The sequence below is a fragment of the Chlorocebus sabaeus genome, chromosome 24 (assembly GCF_047675955.1).
Source record: "Chlorocebus sabaeus isolate Y175 chromosome 24, mChlSab1.0.hap1, whole genome shotgun sequence".
Taxonomy (NCBI): domain Eukaryota; kingdom Metazoa; phylum Chordata; class Mammalia; order Primates; family Cercopithecidae; genus Chlorocebus; species Chlorocebus sabaeus.
Window position 1 is genome coordinate 43,691,951 of NC_132927.1, and position 22,027 is coordinate 43,713,977.

The 22,027-nt window shown below is 36.2% G+C and overlaps 1 protein-coding gene across 5 annotated transcripts in view; it reads left to right on the forward strand.

Moving 5' to 3' along the window:
* Positions 1-22,027, forward strand: part of PALS1 (protein associated with LIN7 1, MAGUK p55 family member) — a 92,753-nt gene that overhangs the window by 40,391 nt on the left and 30,335 nt on the right. For all 5 annotated transcript variants that reach the window (XM_073011093.1, XM_037984674.2, XM_007987031.3 and 2 more), the window contains 2 exons: positions 12,449-12,657; positions 21,472-21,549. In XM_073011093.1, coding sequence (XP_072867194.1) covers positions 12,449-12,657; positions 21,472-21,549 — 287 coding nt within the window. The remainder of the gene's footprint in view (positions 1-12,448; positions 12,658-21,471; positions 21,550-22,027) is intronic.

A 22,027-nucleotide genomic window follows, 5' to 3' on the forward strand; every position in this document is an offset into this window, starting at 1 on the left:
TTTTTTAAATTAATGATTGTCAATAAGAAGAACTGGTATTGTTCATATGGTATCATAAACATAAAATAGTGGTATTTTCTATATCCCCAAATTCTTTCTGTGGGGGAAAAAAAAACAAAACAAAAAAGTCCTATGAGATATAAGTAGATACAACCAAACCAAAAGAATTCTGTGACCAAATGGATTTTGAGCACTCTGGGCTAAATAAATTAAATAGCGTCTTATCACAAGACTTCTCCTAGGTGTTAGAATGTTACTAGGCATAGTGAATCTACAAGAGACATTATATCAAATGCATGTTTAGAAACTTAGAATATTTAATCATTGAATTTACTGCCTGCCCTTCTTGCACGTGCACATACACCCAGGTGCTCACTGAACTAGTGTTAGGGGAGCATTTTATTTTTTGGTGGTTTGCTATGTTTTAGGTGCGAAAAAAGATATATTTCTACTTTTTTGTAGAAAGATAAAGTTTTTATTGTCGTTGTCATCATTTTACCATTCATTTAAGGATCTGTTGAGCCCGTACTAAGTGTTTTAGCAAACATTGTTTCATGTAATAAAATAATCCTGTTAACAGTACTCTGTAATCTCCATTTTGGAGATAAAGAAATTGAACCTTAGTTAAAGACAGCAGTGGTAGAGCCAAGTTTGAATTTGCCAGATCGGATTTTGATGTACTGCACAAAATGGAAGGTTTGAATGGAAACCAGGATCCAGCCTGCACTTCACTCACCAGGCCAGAGCTGTGGCTACCCAGAATAGAGCACCTTTTTGTAATTTGGCCAAAGGTACCATGTATATGCCAGATTTGTTCCTCATTAAGTCCCTTTATTCCAAGTCTGGAGCAATTTCTTTTTTTTTTTGAAGTAGAGTCTTGCTGTGTTGCCCAGGCTGGAGTGCAGTGGTGCAGTCTCGGCTCACTGCAACCTCCGCCTTCCCAGGTTCAAACAATTCTCCTGCCTCAGCCTCCCGAGTGGCTGGGATTACAGGCATGTGCCACCACACCTGGCTAATTTTTGTATTTTTAGTAGAGACAGGGTTTCACCATGTTGGTCAGGCTGGTCTTCAACTCCTGACTTCGTGATCTGCCCTCCTCAGCCTCCCAAAGTGCTGGGATTACAGGTGTGAGCCACTGCGCCCATCTCAAGTCTGGAGCAGTTTCTACTACATCACGTCGTCGTCTTTTCTTTGTTATACATTTTTATTCAGGATCCACATTTCATATGTACATGCTTCTCTGTGTTTTAAGAAATCATAGATATGTGTTCAGTCATAGTGAAGTCTGCTAAATTCCTGCCTTCAGATATTTTAATTACAGTGAAAGCTAAAAGATTACATATTTTTTAATACATTCATGTGAAGGAATTTTATGCTCTTTTTTCCTGAGGGTTTTATTAGAGTAAAAATACTTCATTCCTGATTGCTTCTTACTAGCCTTCATTTCCCACCACTCTATTATTATTTATTTATTAAAATATTCTGAAAATATTTTATTGGAGAAAGTTTGTTATATCCAGTGCCAACCTGGATTGATTCTTCTGTTTTTCTGTTTACATTCCCATAAGATTAATGTATTTGTCCATTTGATTTACTTAGAATCAGGTGTAAGTATCCATCTAATAGGTAATATTCATGTAATCACAGTGAAGAAACAAATATAGCTTCAGCCAGATTCACTTAGTAAGCGAACATTTGTGAGTTTATGGTTTTGTTTTACCTAAGCACAGAAAATTGGACATCATTTCTCTTAAAATTTCTTTTTCCTTTTTCCTGTTTCTGTTTGTATGTTCTGTTGCTGACTTTTTTTTTTTTTTTTTTTTTTTTAACAAATTCAGATTAAAGGATACCTCTATTCCAATGTGTAATCTGCTGTAGTTTTTAAAAGTACCTATGTGTGGTCCTTGAATTTAAGGCAGTTTTATATATTTTATTTTAAAGTAATTTGAAATGTCCTAACAGGTATTTGTAATTCATTTCTTGGACAGGAGAAGATGTATTTTGAGAAATAAATGATATATTTTATGTTAATATAGTCAACACATATCTGTTATGTAAGAATCATGAGAAATTAGCATAAGGTATAGTTTGCTTTTGTCCGTCATAGCCTCAGGTTTTTAAGTTTTTGTTTAAAATGAAGTGTAACAGCTTTTTGCCAAACTTTTTTTCTCGTTCATAATCTGCTAACACATCAAACTGTAAGAGAAGTACTCCCTGAACATTGTGTGTGTCTCCTTGCTAGTATTTGATTAATACCCGCCCATATGACAGGAGACAACGTCTCAGCCTTTTTCACAGCAACCTTGTTTTAAATGAGGGAAGAATGGGCAACTGATTTATTTCTTTGAGAGGAAGCCTTCAATTTCTAAATAATACATCATCATTTATCTGTGAGTAGACAAAGTATTCTTTTAAGAATTGAAAATGTGATTGGCAAGATTAAGTAACTGGGTGGTTTTTAATTAAAAGTATTTGTAAATTTGACAATGTATGATAATAAAAGTGCAGGGATGGAATTGACAGAAAATACTCAGAAAAGATGAACTGAATTTTCTTATTTAAAAGCAGTTAGAATTTTTTTGAAAGATAAAAAATAGTGATATGGGAACTAGATTTCAAATGAATAATTAGTATTATAAATGATAAAAATTTTGGTATTAGGGAGGCTTTCCTTAAAATTAGCATTAGTTTTTAAAGCTTGCTTTGTTACAAATATTATTGTCTTTGTTCTCTTTCATAATCAGAGCAAACTACCTTGTGAGAGAAATCTTCAGAAAAGAAAATAATGCAGGTTAGAGCAGGTTAAGCTAGAGTAGGGTAATTTTCATGTATTTCTATATTATAGATTTCACTGTTTTTGTGTTCTCAGATAATTTTGGGCCAGGGATGTGGACAAGGAAATATATAGATAGAGTACTTAAAGGGAACAAACTAGGGATCACTGCCATCTATCATATATGTGACTATAAAATTGTTGTCTTTGAAGCAGTGTCAGGAAAGGGAACACACACACCCATATATATCTGTGGTAAGCTGTTTAGTGGTTAATAAAAAGACTCCTGGAATTTGGGATTAGGGGCTTTCTAATCTTTTGAGATACTATCAGTGTGAAGAAGGAAAAACACACCACGGGGAAGAAACTGGGATGAATAAAGCTAAGGAATAAAATATTTTCATAGAATTAATAGCATGTTTCAGTCTTAATTAGTGTCTGCATATTTTTTGCCAGATGTCTCTGGATGTTCAAACTATTAAGTCAAAAGATTATTGACATTTTAAAGTAAAATAGCTCTTTCACATTTCATTCTGGCATTTAACTGACTTTTGATTGTTCATGGGGCATACTGGAATTTTGTGTGATTGTAAACTTTTTTAAAGGTTAGCTTTAAGATAAAATGTATTTCAAGCCAACAGACAAAATCCCAGTGCCAGTATATCCTGAACTTTAGTTCAGCGTGCTTCTGAAAAGGTAATTATTTTTACTATCAAATTTTTGTTTAGCTATTGTTATAGATATTTCCAAATAAATGTTATTAGCCATTCCTTCAGGGAATTTTTTTTACCTTCCTGGAATTGAAATAATTAAATCTGTTGTCACTAGATTTAATGTTTGAAGTGTTGGGATCATTTGAGAATTCTATGATTTAGTCAAGTTGCTAAAATTAGACCTAAAGATGTAAAAATTCATTAGAGTATATGTATAGTCATGTAAATTTTGTTTATTAAATACACATAATTCTATAGAAAAGTAACTGCTACATCATTCAGTCTTTGACACAATACGTTAAAACTTCATTCCACTTATTAATCAGTAGTAGATTTTAAAACTTATTTCTGCCTGCAGAGATTTGCTTTGTTATCTTACGGCATATTCAGAAATATATGAGGTAGCTGCACGTTGGAAAGTGCAGGGATATTAGAGTCAAAACTGAGTTTAAATACTTTTTAAGTCACTGAATTGCTATTAACGTTAGGCATGTTACTTAATTTTTCTGAGCCTCAGTTTCAGGATTTTCTTGAGGACCAAATGGAAAAAGCATTTGAGTCAATGGCACACTACAGGTTTGAATGAAATTTAATTTTTGTGAGAACCAGAAGCTACAGAGAGATCATCTAACCCTGTAGTCCATAAAATTAATTTGTGGATCTTAACCACTAATTTCTTATTTCATTTTTAAAATAACAGCTTTATTAAGATATAATTCACATACCATAAAATTTTGTCTTTTAAACTGTAGAATTCATTAGTTTTTAGTATACTCACAAGGTTGTGCAGGCAGGCATGGTGGTTCACGCCTGTATTAGTAGCATCTTTGGAGACAGAGGCAGGAGGATCTCTTGAGCCCAGGAGTTTGAGACCAGCTTGGGCAACATAGACCCTGTCTCTTAAAACAAACAAACAAACACAAAACACACACACACAAAAATCAGCTGGGCATGGTGGCATGCTTCTGTAGTCCCAGCTACTAGGGAGGCTGAGGCAGGAGGATTTTTTGAGCCCAGGAGATTGAGGCTGCAGTGCTAAACAAACAAACAAACAATAAAACCAAGGTTGTGCAGCCATCACTACTATATAATTCCAAAATATGTACCCATTAATGGTCACTCCCTATTCTCTCCACCACCTGGCCCCTGACAACCACGAATATACTTTGTCTTTTTGGATTTGCTTATTCTAGACATTTTATATGGATGAAATTACATAACATAGGCTCTTTTGTGACTGGTCTCTTTTCACTTACCATTACGTTTTCAGGGTTCATCCGTATTGTAGCATGAATCAGTACTTCATTTCTTTTTTATGGATGAATTAATATTCCACTGTACCAATATACCACATCTTGTTTTTCCATTCATCTAGGTTTAAAAAAATTTTTTTTTAATTTATATTTTTTTGTAGAGATGGGTTCTCACTATGTTGTCCAGGCTGGTCTTGACCTCCTGGCCTCAAGCAATCCTCCCACCTTGGCCTTCCAAAGTGTTAGGATTACAGGCGTGAGCCACCGCAATTTTAATTCCACAGGTAGATATCCTGGAAACTGATGTAATTTCCTCCTACTTAGTAATATTAAGTTCCCCATCTGAGTATCATATTTGACCCTGCAGTTTAGAGGAAAAGAAATCTTAAAAGTTTCAGAAAAAAGTCATGAAGTTGGTTGGAGTTGAAATTTCTGAAGACAGGTTAAAAGAATCGGAATTACACAATGAAGTGGAGAAGCTTAATGCTGGATATAGGACCCTAGAAGCTATCTGTTTTAATATGGGGCAAATGAGAGTAATATATAAAAATAAATGATGCCAATCCAGATGGAGATTCCTTGGGTAATTTTTCTTTTTTTGAGACAGAGTCTCGCTCTCTCACCCAGGCTGAAGTGCAGTGGCACGATCTCGGCTCACTGCAAGCTCCGCCTCCCGGGTTCACGCCATTCTCCTGCCTCAGCCTCCCGAGTAGCTGGGACTACAGGTGCCCGCCACCATGCCCAGCTAATATTTTTGTATTTTTAGTAGAGACAGGGTTTCACCGTGTTAGGCTAGATGGTCTCGATCTCCTGATCTCGTGATCCACCCGCCTCGGCCTCCCAAAGTGCTGGGATTACAGGCATGAGCCACTGCGCCCGGCCTCCTTAGGTAATTTTAATGTTTACCCTTATAACCAAAAAATTTTCACATAGCTACCCACAGTTCTAGGCATTGGAAAGTAGGATTTTCTGATAAAGTAACCTTTACTTTAATCACCAAGTATCCTTGGTGATTGCTTTCTGTTGCCTATTTCACAGTCTTCATTCTTTTACCTTTTAGACTGCCAGGAGAGGGCAAGGAGGGAGGACAGAGTTTACGAGGGTGGATTTGTGGACCAATGTGTATGTTTGTATTTATCTGATTAGTTGTATCCCAAAGCCAAATGTAAGTGAATTTTCTCACTTTAGAATAATATATTCTCTCTTTTAAATAATCAAGAGTTAAGTGTTGCATGAAATATTAGAGAAGATGGGAACTTAATTTCTACTGAAAAATCAGGTAAGAGGAAATAGGTCCAACTACAGGGCAAATAATTTAAACTAGATATAAAGAAATTCCTTGTAGGAAATTTGTTACAGGCTTGAATTTATTACCAAAGCTAGATTTGCTATGCCTGCATCTACCTTCTCTTGCCTCCATCCCGCCGTAAGTACTTACTTCCTTGTCCACTCCCAACGTAGCACATATGTCAGACTTTCTCACTAGCCTTATGGTTCTTCATTTCTCTCTTTATTTCTCTGTCCATGTGGTTCCTTCTTGTGTCTGTTGTCTGTCTGGGATTGGGGAAAGGAATTTCTTTCTGTCCTCTGTCCTCTCTTTGTTGTCTCTGTGTCTTCATCTTTATTATGGAAGAGTGTACTTGACAGGACTGATTTAGTTACATCTGAATGGATTTTTAAAATTCCCTGCAGAATTGTATAGAATGTTGAAAAACTTAGGTGGATTTTTGTTTTAAGTAACAGATATATCCATGAAAGAATGGAACTTTTCTTTGAGTGGGTGGAAAATTAACTGTTCTTAGCCAAGCGTGGTGGCTCATGCCTATAATCCTAGCACTTTGGGAGGCCGAGGTGGGTGGATCGCTTGAGCTCAGGAGTTGTAGATCAGCCTGGGCAACCTGGCAAAACTCCATCTCTACCAAAAAAATACAAAAATAGCCAGGTGTGGTGGAATGCAACTGTGGTCCTAGCTACTTGGAGGCTAGGTGGGAGGATCATTGGAACTTGAGAAGTCAAGGCTGCAGTGAATTCTGATTGCACCACTGTACTCCAGCCTGGTAACAGAGAGAGACCTGGTCTCAAAAAAAAAAAAAAAAAAAAAACCAGAAAAAAGAAAATGTTCTTGAGTTAATACATGTTTGTGAAGTGCTTTTAAAAATGTACCCTTTATGGGTGGGCGTGGTGGCTCACGCCTATAATCTCAGCACTTTGGGAGGCCAAGGTGGGTGAATCACTTGAGTCCAGGAGTTCGAGACCAGCTTGGGCGACAGTGAAATCTTGTCTCTACAAAAAACGCAAAAAAATTAGTCGGGTGTGGTGTTATGCACCTGTAGTCCCAGCTACTGGGGAGGGTGAGGTGGGAAGGATCACTGGAGCCCAGGAGCTCCAGGCTGCAGTGAGCCGTGTTCACACCACTGAACTCTAGCAGGGTGACAGAGTGAAACCCTATCTCCAAAAAAAAAAAAAAAAAAAGGCACTGGAGATTCTGGTTATGATTAAATTAGAACTGTGGCAAAATAGGTCTTTTACATTTCCTTAGCTTTTTTTCATAAATATATTGGATTAAAAGCCATTGTTCTGCTATAAGAAAAAAGGATGAAATTGTATTAAGTATGTTATAGTTAAGACTACAGGGATATCAGTTAAATTCTAGTTATAAAAAGCACTCTAGTAGAAAAATGGGCAAAAGATAAAATGGATGAAAGAAGAAATTCTAATGGCTATAACTTGTAAAAATATGTTCAATCATACCAGATCACCAAAAATTAAAAGATTGATGATTCTTAAATTGGTGTGTGTTTGTGAAAACAGACATTCATGTGCATTGCTGATAGGGATATGAATTGGTACAAATCCAGAAGGCAGCTTGGCAGTATGTATCAAAGTGTTAAATGTTTTTATTATCTGATTAATAATTTTATCCTAGAAATTTATTCTAAGGAATTGGAAAACAGGTTGCAAAACAACATTTACAGTGTCATCTATATGGTTAGACCAGCATTTTAGAAGTTTGAAAGGCTACATGGCATAGCAAAATAATACCAGTAGTTACAGCCAAAAGGTAGAAGTACAGGTAATTTTCAAAATAATGTCAGTATTTTAGTATCGTTTTGAGTGGCTTTGGTACATAGGAGAGATTATGCAGAAACTCCTTGGCTTTAAAAAATTTAAATTCCCCTGAGGTTGAAGAGACCCAGTAGGGATACAATTACCTTCTGGGCTGTCTAAGGCTGCTTGTTGATTTCAGTCAGTGGTGAAATCTGAGGCTCTCAGTCTTTCACAATACCCTAACAGCCATGCTGGGGCCCTTTTTTTTCTTTCATTTTTCTTTGAGACGGAGTCTCACTCTGTCACCAGGCTGGAGTATAGTGGTGCGATCTTGGCTCACTGCAACTTCCGCCTCTGAGGTTCAAGCGATTCTCCTGCCTCAGCCTCCCAAGTAGCTGGGACTTTAGGCATGCACCACCATGCCCCGCTAATTTATTTGTATTTTTAGTAGAGTTGGGGTTTTACCATGTTCGCCAGACTGGTCTCGAACTCCTGACCTCAGGTGATCTGTCCTGAGCTTCCCAAAGTTCTGGGATTACAGGCATGACCCATTGCTCCTGGCCATGAGGCCCTTGTAACAATTACTAAAGGCCTTGAAAGGTATGGCTCACACCTGTAATCCTAGCGCTTTGGGAGGACGAGGCAGGAAGATTTCTTAATGCCAGGAGTTATAGACTCCATCTCTACAAAGAAAATTGTTTTAATTAAACAGTAATTTAATTGTCTACTCAGAGAAGTCTAGTCCCCATAAGATTGTAGCTTATACAAAGCTTAACTGCTGTATTGCTTTTATAATTTCTTTTTCTTGTAAGATATTTAAATGTTTTCCTATTTTGCTTTTAAGATACTTTAAGGCTGTTGAATTCTTTAATCTCTTAGGGAATTATTTGGTAACCTCATTGTATGTGATGGAATCTGACATTTTATATTCTATCTATTCTTAATATTAGCTTATGGTTAAATTCTGGCTATCCCTTAACTGTTATCTAGCTCTGGGCTACAGCTTCTTCTTATGTCATTCTAATGACAGTTTTGACTTTTAAATTTTTTACCAAATTTTTCTTCATTTTAAACTACTGATGACCATACATATATGTATGTTTAGAGAATAATGACAAGGAAAAAAGTTATTTTATTTCCTTTTTTTTTTTTTTTTTTTTTTAAACAGGGTCTCGCTCTGTCATCCAGGCTAGAGTGCAGTGGCATGATATTGGGTCACTGCAACTTCCACCACCTGGTTCAAGTGATTCTCCTGCCTCAGCCTCCCAAGTAGCTGGGACTACAGGAGCACGCCACTATACCTGGCTGATTTTTGTACTTTTTTAAGTAGAAATGGAGTTTCATCATGTTGGCCAGGCTGGTCTCAAACTCCTGACTTCATGTGATCCGCCTGCCTCAGCCTCCCAAAGTGCTGAGATTACAGGCATGAGCCACCATGGCATGTGGCCGACTTTTAAACCTTGTATGTCTTTATAAAAAAGACTTTTTTTCCTGTCATTATCCTCTGAACAATACAATATAACAGCTATTTACATTATATTAAGTATTATAAGTAATCTAGAGCTGATTTTAGGTAACCAGGGGATGTGTATACCTTATATGCAAATACTACACCATTTTATTTAAGGGACTTGAGCATCTGCAAATTTTGCTATCTGTGGGAGGTCTTGGAACCAATCTCCCACTGATACCAGGGGACAACTATATATATAAAATAAGGAAGACTAAATATATATATGTTTAAAAGGAAGACTCAAGTTGTTTTGGTCTGGGGCAGGAAAGATAGGGAACCTCAAGAATCAACCGAAGAGCTGTTAAAATCTATTTAAAAATTTAACTGCTCTTCAAATTGTGGGATACAAGATAAATAAGAGTCAGTGGTGTTTCTGCAGACCTTATAAGAAGAGAGCTGACAAAAAGGCACATTGGGAAGATTTTTTTCCATGTCTTTTTGGTTTTTTTGTTTGTTTGTTTGAGACAGAGTCTTGCTCTGTCACCCAGGCTGTAGTGCAGTGACGCTATCTCGGCTCACTGCAAGCTCCGCTTCCCGGGTTCACGCCATTCTCCTGCCTCAGCCTCCCGAGTAGCTGGGAATACAGGCGCCCACCACCACACCTGGCTAATTTTTTTGTATTTTTAGTAGAGACGGGGTTTCACCATATTAGCCAGGATAGTCTCAATCTCCTGACCTCGTGATCCGCCTGGCTCAGCCTCCCAAAGTGCTGGGATTACAGGCTTGAGCCACTGTGCCTGGCCTCCATGTCTTTTTTATACTATGTCTTTGACTGTTTAAGTCCTAGTATGTGCTCTTAAGTTTTTCCTAGACTCGTTTACAGGTTTAATTTTAGTCAAAATCTCAATAGGACTTTTCTTTTTGGAAGACTAGGAAAGAGGAAATGGGAGGTAACTTGAAAAAAGTGACGTACAACCAACTTACAATAGTCAAGAAACTTAAAGAAAGATCAGGTACTTGTCATGTTAATATGAACAAACTTTATAATGCTACTCTAATAAAACAGTATAGTTCTGATAGACCAGTGAAATAAAGACAGACTCTGATATGTGTAAGAATTTAGTGGCATTAGAAATCAGTGGAAAAGGAATGGTTATTTGATGAGGTCTCACTCAGTTTTCCAGGCTAGAGTGCAGTATAGTGATCATGGCCCCAGTGGAAATTCCCACCTCAGCCTCATGAGTAGCTGGGACTAAGGCGCATACCACAATGCCTGGCTAATATTTTGTATTTTTAAAAATTATTGTTATTTTAAAAAAAGACAGGGTCTCACCATGTTGCCCAGGCTGGTCACAAACTGCTGAACTCAAGTAGTCTGTCCACCTCAGCCTCCCAAAGTGCTGGGAACACAGGTGTGAGCTGCTGTGCCTAGACATTTTTTATAATTTTTTAGTAGAGACGGGGCTTCACCATGTTGCCCAGGCTGGTCTCGACCTCCTGGACTCAAGCAATCCACCTGCTTCAGCTTCCCCAAGTGCTGGGATTACAGACCTGAGCCACTGCGCCTGGCCAGGAATGATTATTTAATAAATGGTACTAGAATCATTGGTTAATTGGAAGAAAAATAAAGTTAAATTTTTTCAGATCTATGCGAAAATAAATTCTAGATGAATTAAACTTAAATAGAAGTTAAATAAAGTAGAAATTATAAGAAGCTAGAAGAAATCTAGATACATTATTTTAATGACCTATAAGAAGTTTATAAGCATAGAAACAGTGAAAAAAATCACACAGGAAAAGCAGGGGGTCGGAGTTGACAAATTCTATAATAAGAACAACCACAAATATAATTAAGAGATAAATGGAAATATTGGAAAACGATTTCCAACAAATATGACAGAGTATATGTGCAAGCACACATACACTCACACAGCCTATTTGGGAGCAGGGAAGAGACTACCAGTGCTGCTTTTTTTTTTTTTTTTTTTTTTTTTTTGAGATGGAGTCTTGCTCTGTTGCCCAGGCTAGGGTGCAGTGGTGTGATCTTGGCTCACTGCAACCTCCGCCTCCCGGGTTCAAGTGATTCTCCTGTCTCGCCTCCTGAGTAACTGGGATTACAGGCGCCCACCACTGTGCCCAGCTAATTTTTGTATTTTTAGTAGAGATGGGGTTTCACCATCTTGGCCAGGTTGGTCTTGAACTCCTGACCTCATGATCTACCTGCCTGGGCCTCCCAGAGTGCTGGGATTACAGGCGTGAGCCACTGTGCCTGGTCTACCAGTGCCTCTTAACCATTTTGGAGTAACATTTTCCAGAAAAATGCTTGTGCTATGTATGCACACTAACAGGCAGACACAATACACATACATATGCCCACAGCTTTCAGTACAACTTTAGGAAACTCACATATTCATTAGTGTTTTATAGACCACAAAAGAAGTGCCTGGTAAATATGAATAAACCTCAACTTCCTTACTAGTCAAATAAATGGAAGATTTAAAAAAATAATAATATCAAATATTTCTGAAAATATTGTTAATGGAATGCAAATTAGTAAAACCTCCCTAGAAAAGCTGTTTGACTTTTTAAAAAATATCAGAATCTTATCTAAAAGTTCTATTTCTGGGACTTACTTTATGAAGACATCAGAATCTCAGACAAATTTATATGTACTACTGATTATTATGTACTGAAATGCTTGTTTTTATGGTAGCAAAAAATCAGAAGCAATTTAAATGTTGAACTTTAGTTTAATGGTTACTATAAATTATCGTTTAGCCATGTAATAGAGTATCAGGAATTATTAAATATTTAAAAAGACTAGTGATACGGGAAAACATTTACAATGTACTGTTGATGAAATAGGATGTTAAGAAAAAAATATTTCTAGGTGATGGGATTATTGGTGGTTTTAAATTTCTTTATTAATTTTTGCATTCCTCCCCTCACTTGTTTTTATAGTGAATGTGTATTAGTTTTATAATTAAAACACCTTTGTAAAAATGCAAGTTATTCTGTTATGTAATTTTTTTTAAAGTTTTTACTTAAAAACCTATAAAATGATCATGATTGACAATAATATATGCAGATTTTGGTATTTTTCTGAAAACTTAAATTCTTACTGGTTCAAAGAAATTTTCTCTGAAAATACATGTTGAATTAATACTGAAACAATTAACTTTTGGGTACCTTTTTCTTCTCCTATTAGAAATAGAAGACTTGTTTTCTTCACTTAAGCATATCCAACATACTTTGGTAGATTCTCAGAGCCAGGAGGATATTTCACTGCTTTTACAACTTGTTCAAAATAAGGATTTTCAGAATGCATTTAAGATACACAATGCCATCACTGTACACATGAACAAGGCTAGTCCCCCATTTCCTCTTGTCTCCAACGCACAAGATCTTGCTCAAGAGGTATGTATTCTAAACATCTTGTTGATGTCTACAAGGTAATTAGTACTGGCAGGAAGGCAGGATTATTGGAAAATACTAATGTGACTATAAGATGTGTTTGAATTAATTACTGTTAAACACATGTTAATAATGTATTGTGACAGAACGTTTACTACATGCATTTTATCCTAAAAAAAAAAAATTTACTTCAGAGTCAGAACTCTGTTCCATGAAAAGAGTTAATTTTTTATATAAAGTCATAAATTTGGATAGTAACAAATAATTTGAATTACTAGAGAGCAATTTTTTTAATGTTTTAAGTGTAGTTTTATGAATTTCAAGCATTATACATTATAAACTGAGATAGTGAATACTGATGAGATACAATTATAACTGATAATCAGACATTATATAACTCCTAAGATTTATTATGTCTAGGTATTTTGAAGTTGTCCTCCTATAAAAACTGTAGACATTTCAAATTATTAAATCTTAATATACTGTGAGGGTTTTTATTGTTAACATGATGACTTAAATTCTTGTTTCTGATGCTAACCAGTGTTCAGTGTTTAATCTGTTATGGAAACATCTTTTAAATTTAAGATTTTAAGGTTATAAATAAACTCTCCTGTTTTGGGGAGTAGACAGTCTTTCATTATTCTAGCGCTTTAAGTTATTTTGGTATTGTTAAAATGAGTAATTCTGGAATCCCATCAAGTGAGTGTATTTCATTGAATGCCAACATGAGCAGAAAATGGGCTCTTGGGGAGGGAGGACATCTAGAGCTACAGAACCTATAAAATAGATTAGAAGGTACTTTGTAGATTAGCACATAATTGTCCCCAAGGGAGATACTTTTCTCACTTGTCATATTTACTTATGGTTTAAATGGTGTTCTGAAATTTCTGAAAATTACTTTTCTTACAGAGATTGAAATAACATTACTTTGATCTTATACTATTCACACACATAAGCAATTCTGGACTTACTTCCAGGATAGGAGGAAAAGACGAGTACCAATATATTTGGTAAAAATATAACATATTTGATAGCACACAGGCAAGTGAAGCTGGTTTCAAATCGGTTGGGAAGAATACAAAATAAATCATTATAATCATTCCTGTCCCTATTAGGAGGAAGGTTTGTCCAGCTGGCTACTGGGTCCTTGTTTTGCTAATACAACAATAGGTGAAGAAGAGAGTAAGAGAAGCAAGAGAGATCAGAATTGCTCCAATTGTAAAAAGCTGACACACACAATGGAAAGGTGGAAAGAAGGGAGAAAAGAAACAACTTAGCCTAAAGGGTTTTAGGAGTTGAGAAAAGCAAAGAACTAGAAGTGGCTTAAAGAGTAAATGCCTTGGGAAGAAAGAAGTTGTTAAAAAGGACTTTTAAAAAAATCACTTTTGAATATTAGTTTTAGGATAGTTCACATATTCACATATGTGAATATAGGATAGTTAACAATTTTAAAAGTACTGTATAAAGGAGATTTTCTGAAAGTTTGCTTTGACATCCTTACAGTATTATAGTGTCTTCCGTGATAGAATGTGAATGGTTTCCCCTGGAGTGTACATGACTGTGAAGTTGCCCTTTCAGTACATAATACTTGTGAAAAAAGCACATAGTCAGAACTCAACAAAGAGAGGAGTGTTAAATCTGATAACAAAATGGTAAAGGTTAAATGGACCCATTGCCTTTACTTTACAGCTGGAAAAAAGTATCAGCAGTCACCAGTCCAACTCCCCTGTTTCTCTGAATATTGAAGCCTAGTGAGGTTAAGTTAAAAAAACATCTCAAGAAATTTAGTGAAACATTCAGAAGTATTCTTTGTTTATACAGCTTAAAATACCAGTTAAACATTAAGTACCATATAATAATAAAGCCTATGAAAACCTCAAATTTTAAGGTCTAGATTAAATCTTTGATGATCTAGGATATTTACTAATAAACACAAACTAAATTTCTTGGACATTATAGTGCTTTTTTTTTTTTTTTTGAGACAGTCTTGCAATGTTGCCCAGCCTGGAGTGCAGTGGTGCGATCTCGGCTCAGTGCAAGCTCCACCTCCTGGGTTCACGCCATTCTCCTGCCTCAGCCTCCCGAGTAGCTGGGACTACAGGTGCCCGCCACCATGCCTGGCTAATTGTACTTTTAGTAGAGACGGGGTTTCACCGTGTTAGCCAGAATGGTCTTGATCTCCTGACCTCATGATCCACCTCCTCAACCTCCCAAAGTGCTGGAATTACAGGCATGAGCCACCACGCCTGGCCCTAAGATATTATAGTACTTTTATAAAGAAAATTTAGAACTTGGACTTCATTAGATGAACTTATAAACACCTTTAAGAGAGTAAAAATGAAAGCCAACACACTGAAAAATGGTATTTGATTTTGAGATATTGAAGTATATATGTGTGTGTGTATATATATGTGTGTGTGTGTAAATATATGACAAAAACTTGTCCATGAAATTATATAAAGAACTCTTGTTGCCTAGGTGCAGTCTGTAATCCCAGCACTTTGGGAGGCTCACACCTGTAATCCCAGCATTTTGGAAAGCCAAGGCGGGTGAATCATTTGAGGTCAGGAGTTCAAGACCAGCCTGGCCAACATGGTGAAACCTGGTCTCTACTAAAAATAAAAAAATACAAAAATTAGCCGGCTGTAGTGGTGTGCACCAGCTGCTTGGGAGGCTGAGGCAGGAGAATCACTTGAACCCGGGAGGCAAAGGTTGCTTTGAGCCGAGATTGCACCACTGCATTCCAGTCTGGGCGACAGAGTGAGACCCTATCTCAAAAAAAAAAAAAAGAAAAAGAAAAAAAAAAAGACTCTTGGAAACTAATAAGAAAAAAGACTACTTGCTTAAAAAAAAAATTGACAAAGAACAGTCACTTCACAAAAAAGAGGAAATCCAAATGACCAATAGCAATGAAAAGATATTAGGCATCATTAGCCAACAAAGAAATGCAAATTAAAACATGAGATACCCCTACACTGACACCAGAATGACTATGATTACAATTTAAAAGACTGTCAGTATTGTTTGTGAACTTATGGAACAACTGAACCTCTCATACATCACTGGTGGAGTAGAAGTTGGTACTACCACTTTGGAAAAATGTTTGGCAGTATCTGCTAAAGCTAATGTACCTATATACTGTGACCCAGCCATTTCACTTGTAGGTATATAGCCAAGAGAAATGAAAACGTATCCACAGAAAAGCTTAAAAGCAGATGTTCATAGCAACCAGATAATAGTCAGAAACTGGAAGCAACCTAGATGTTTATCAACCTGTGAAAGTTGAATTAGGCTTTTGCTGTGGAGGAACAATGAGTAAACAATTACAGTCTAATGAGAAGTGCTATGATGGCAGTACGAGAAAAGTGCCAACAGCACTAAGAAATGCCTAATTCTGTGTTGGGAGGATGGGAAGGATGAGGGGAATGATGGGAAGAAGGAAGAAATACAGAAGGAAATTTTATTTGCTCAGTCTTGAGGGGTGACTGGGAATTTACCAGGAAGCGTAAGAAAGAGAAAAAGGTATTCCATTCTCAAAAGGTACAGAGGTGGTAGTGAGAGAGAAAGCCTGGCATATTTCTTGAATGCTAAGTAAGTAGTAGGACTTAATGTTAAAAGATGGTGTCCAGAGGCCGGGCGCAGTGGCTCACGCCTGTAATCCCAGCATTTTGGGAGGCCAAGGCAGGCAGATCATGAGGTCAGGAGATCGAGACCATCCTGGCTAACACGGTGAAACCCCATCTCTGTTAAAAATACAAAAAAATTAGCCAGGCATGGTCGTACTCGGGAGGCTGAGGCAGGAAAATGGCATGAACCCGGGAAGGCGGAGCTTGTAGTGAGCCGAGATTGTGCCACTGCACTCCAGCCTGGGCAACAGAGCAAGCCTCTGTCTCAAAAAAAAAAAAAAAAAAAAAAAAGAGATGGTGTCTACATCCTGAAGGCCATTAATAAATTTAAATTTATCTTATGGTGGATTACTTTGGTAAATATTTTAAATATTTTAAAAGAATTAACTTATATGAATAGGTGAAAGGAGAAAACCATATGATACTTGTTTTGAGACAGAGTCTCGCTCTGTCACCCAGGCTGCTGTGCAGTGGCATGATTATGGCTCACTGCAACATCAACTTCCTGGGCTCAAGCAGTCCTCCCACCTCAGCCTCCTGAGTAGCTGGGACTACAGATGTGCACCTCCACACCTGGTTAATTTCTTTTTTTTGCAGAGGCACGGTCTCACTGTGTTACCCAGGCTGTTCTCAAACTCCTGGGCTCAAACAATCCTTCCATCTCAGTCTCCCAGAGTACTGGGATTACAGGTGTGAGCCACAGCACCTGGCCCCCTATGATTATTTTAATGCAGAGAAGGCATCTGAAAAAAATTCAGTACTTTTTCTTTGTTGATAAAAATTCTTGGAAAGCCAGGCACATTGTTTTAACTTGATAATAGTCAAAAATAATAGCAGATGTATAACAAAGCACTTTGGGGAAAATAAGAAAAAGAATAATACCAGAAACCAATAGCATCTTCCCTAATGGTGAAACACCCACACATTGCCATTTAAGTCTTGAATAAGATAAAGAAACTCCAGATACCCACCACTAATATTCAACATTTTTTGGCAGTCCCAGCCAGTGCAGTAAAACAGGAGGAAGTAATGAATTATGAAATTGTATAGGAACAGGGAAAATATGAATTAATTTATACAAATGCACACACATATCTCGAGGTATTGGAAGAATTAATTAACTATTAAAAAGGCTATCTCTGGGTGTTAGATAAAATAGGTAATTTTACTAGTATTTTTGTGTTTCTCAAATTTAACAGGAAAAGGTCACTTCATAAAAAATTTAAAGCAAGAAATTTATTCTATACATGATTGTGAATCTACTGAAGAATTTTAAACAGATCTATATAAACAGACTTCTAATTTAAAGTATTACTTTGATAACATTGTGGAAAGTCAGTGGAAACATAGAGTAATGTGGAGGCTATTGTAATTGTCCAGATGTAAGATTTTGAATAGCAGTTGCACATGGATTATAGAAATATTTAAATAGAAAATTAATAGGACATAGTGTCTCTATATGGGTAATAAAGGTAAAGGAGACATCAAGGATGACTTCCTACCCTCTCTTCCTTTCATTGAATTCATAAATATTTCAGTGCTATTGGTCAGACATTCTGCCAATAGCCAGATATGAAGCTGAATAAGATACAATTCTATCTTCATTGAGCTTAGTCTAGTGGGGAAACAGCCCTATTGATAATTTTAAATCAAATGTGTTCAGTCTTATGAGTACATGTTATCTAGGCAAGTAGAATAAGGCAATTCAGGTAGCTGGGACAGCTAGTATAATCACAGTCGTGGGGAGACAGCATGGTTTGTGTAGGGAACAAGCAGTTGAATGCTGAATCAGAAAGGTTAAGGCATAAGGAATGCCAGGAGATAGGACTGGAAAAGACGAAAGAATCAGATGTTGATGGTCCTTAGATTTAATACTAAGGAGCTTAGACTCAATCTTGTAAGGGACAGAGAGCCACTCAGAACTAGAATGGTCACATTTCTGTTTTAGAATTAAAGAATATTTAGTGACATAGAAAAACAAAATATTTAGTAATTTATTAGTATCAAGTCAAAATAGTTATAAAATACTGTTATAGGGGCCGGGCGCAGTGACTCACACCTATAATCCCAGCACTTTGGGAGGCCGAGGTGGGCAGACCACCTGAGGTCAGGGGTTCGAGACCAATCTGGCCGACATGGTGAAACCCCGTCTCTACTAAAAATAAAAAACCTAGCTGGGTGTGGTGGTGGGCGCCTGTAATCCCAGCTACTCGGGAGTCTGAGGCAGGAGAATCTCTTGAACCTGGGAAGCGGAGGTTGCAGTGAGCCAAGATCATGCCATTGCGCTCCAGCTTGGGCGACAAGAGCGAAACTCCGTCTCAAAAAAAAAAAAAAAAAAAAAAAAAAAAACTATTATAAAAACTATGAGTAGCATGATCTCGTTTTGGTAAAAATAAATGTGAAGAATAAAGAAGGGATATATACATAGAAATTTTCTCAAAGTTTAGATGTTATGGGTACATTTTTAGAGTAACTGATTTTATTGAGATGTAATTTACATGCACTTAAAATGAGTGTATTTTATTGTATAGTTCAGTGTATTTTGACATATATGTACATCTGTAAAATGTACAACTGCCATCAAGTTGATAGAAGCATCCATCACTCCATAGAGCTTCTCTCCCATGGCCCTTTGCAGACAATAATCACCTCTTTCAATCCTCAGGCCCTATGAATATCCACGGATTTGCTTTCTGTTTTACAAATTTGTCATTTGTGGGCATTTCATATAAATATAATAAAACAACAGGTAGTCTTTTCTGTCAGACTTCTTTTGCTTAGTATAATGTTTTTGAGATTCATCCATGTTGTTCTTGTATCAGTAGTTTGTAAATTGCTGACTATCATTTCATTCTTTCAATATCCCACAATTTGACCACTCACCTGTTGATGAATATGTAGGTTGTTTCCTGTTTATGATTCTAGTAGGTAGGTAATAGTATCTTGTTTTGATTTGCATTTACATAGCGACTAATGATATTTAGCATTATTCTATATGTGTATTGGCTGTTTCTCTATCTTTTGTGAAATATCCAGTCAAATCTCTTTTCCATTTTAATCGTCTTGAGTTGTAAGAGTTCTTAATATATTCTGGCTACAGGTTCTTTGTCAGATATATGTATCAAGGTAAATATTTTGGTAAAAACAAGTAGAAAAATGCAGGAAGGATATATACGAAAGTGATTATCCCTAAGTATAATAAAAGTCCATCCTTGTACTTCCTTCCTTTTGCTTATCAATTTTCTGATTTTTCACATTTAAAATCATTTTTATAATTAAAAAATTAGTTTTAAAATGCAAAAAGATCTTGCTTCTGAAGGAAACAAGGAAAAGTAGTATAGCTAAAGAAGTGTACAAGGTCAGGAAAGGGTTTTTTTAAAGATAAGAGATTAGGGCATTTTTATAGGCCAATAGAAAGGAGCAGTAGAATAAAAGAATAGCTTTTTAATTCCTTAACGCCATTGTAGAAGTAGCTGATGGTATGTGTTGACACTAGAATAAGCAACATACAGGTTAGTAGGGCAGTGGGTAAACACAGGAGTTCTAAATTTCTTTAGAAGGGAGGATCTCAGAGATGTTTAGGAACGGACTTAGAAGTGGGAATACGGAAAGAATCTCTGATACAGAAAATTATTATTGAGCTGACTCTGTAAAAGTGTACACCCTTGGTACATTTTTAATCCAGAATTATCTTCCCATCCTCAGAGTTTCTTCAGCTGTCAAAAGGTATATGATCAAGACTACAAATTTCATTTAAAATTAATGTAGACTTGATAAACTTTAAAAGGGAAAATACCCTCTTTTAAAAACAACTTTTAGTTACAGTCTTAAATCCTGGGTCTTAAAGCCTTAAAGCCTTGTCCATTGTAAGATTTTAGTTGAGTTCTTGGAGAAGATAATATTTGCTCTGCCATCCCGTTTATACATATAGAACTCTACAATTAGAAATATAATTTTCTAAGTACCAAAACCTGAGGACAAGTCGACTGGTTTTGGTACTGTCATTGCTTTGATCTACTTGCTGTGGTAAAGTTAATTAATCCCCAAATTATCATCTCTTGGGTTTCATAGGGAAATTACTGATAAAATGATTTAAAATAGCCATAAAAGGTATAGAATTACTGGGTTCCTGTATTAATTATAAGTTACTCTTTTTTTTTTTTTGAGACAGTCTCATTACATCATCCAGGCTGGAGTGCAGTGGCACCATCTTAACTCACTGCAACCTCTACCTCGTGGGTTCAAGTCATTCTCATGCCTCCGCCTCTTGAGTAGCTGGAATTGCAGGCACACACCACCACGGTTGGCTAATTTTTGTATTTTTAGTAGAGACAGTATTTTGCCATTTTGGCCGTGCTGATCTTGAACTCCTGACTGCAAGTGATCTGCCTGCTTTGGCCTCCCAAAGTGCTGGGATTACTGGTGTGAACCATTGCATCTGGCCTGTTTTAAGATTTTCTTAATCAGTCTTTGAAGCACCATAAGTAGTAGATAAGGAAACAGGCTAAAAAAATTTATAAGCAAGGGGAGTTTATTGTAGGAAGACAAAGATTTCTCGACTGTGGGAAATTTAATGTAATCCATTATGTTATGGTGATTGTTCCATTGCACTCATATAAATTCATCTTGTTAGACTGTCACTTTTTTTTTTTAATTATATAAAAAAATTTATAAAATAGAGACAGGGTCTCACTATGTTGCCCAGACTGGTCTCAAACTCCTGGACTCAAGCAATCCACTTGCCTCAGCCTCCCAAAGTGCTGGGATTACAGGTGTGAGCCACTGCGCCCAGCCTTGACTATAACTCTAAGTTGTCATCTCTGATTTTAAATAATCACATAAATGATTTAAAAACTATAAAATAGCAAGGTAACTGTTAGGACAGTTTTTCTTTTCTTACGTAATTATTAATGAATTTTATGGTATGTTGGGAGAAACTTTCAAGATGGAAGTATTTTGTCTATAGGCATAAGTACCAAAATCTTAGTGTTTTTTTTTTTTTTAATAAGAAGTACTGTTGTTATCCATAATAACAAGATTGAAAACTCTCGTGATTCTTTTTGGTGATTTTATTTCTTACAAGTATTTTTTATTATTTTAATTTGTACTTTAAAAAAATATGACCCTGCATACAGGTGCTTCTGATACTTCCTATAATCTAGGAAGAATAATCTTTATTTTTGTTTCTTAGGTACAAACTGTTTTGAAGCCAGTCCATCATAAGGAAGGACAAGAACTAACTGCTTTGCTGAATACTCCACATATTCAGGTAGAAAATGGACAGAATATTATATATGTGGTTTTTCCAGTGTTCTTCTTTTATTTTTTTAAATCAAAGATTCCAGGGCTGGAAGAGATGTCAAACATTCTCTAGCCTATTTTGATGTTTACAGCCCCATCTATAACATAATAGTTATTGTTGGATTATATATTTTCAGATTTAAAATGAACTAAATTATTTTGAAACAACTTTTTCTTTAAAAGTTAGGCAAAAATTCTTCCCCCCTTTGGTTATATTTTCTGTAAGTTTTAATTATCTAGAGTGTTTAAGCCTTTACATTGATGTTATTTTATGAAGTTTAATAAGCATTTTAGACTTCTATAACCCATTCCAGAGTATGCCCTTAGTATACTTAACACATCTTTATTAGCTGTAATTAATTATAGCACTTTTAAAGATTTAATGGTCAGAATACTATGTACATAGTGAGGTTAAAAATCACTATGCAGAACTAAATCATGCTGTT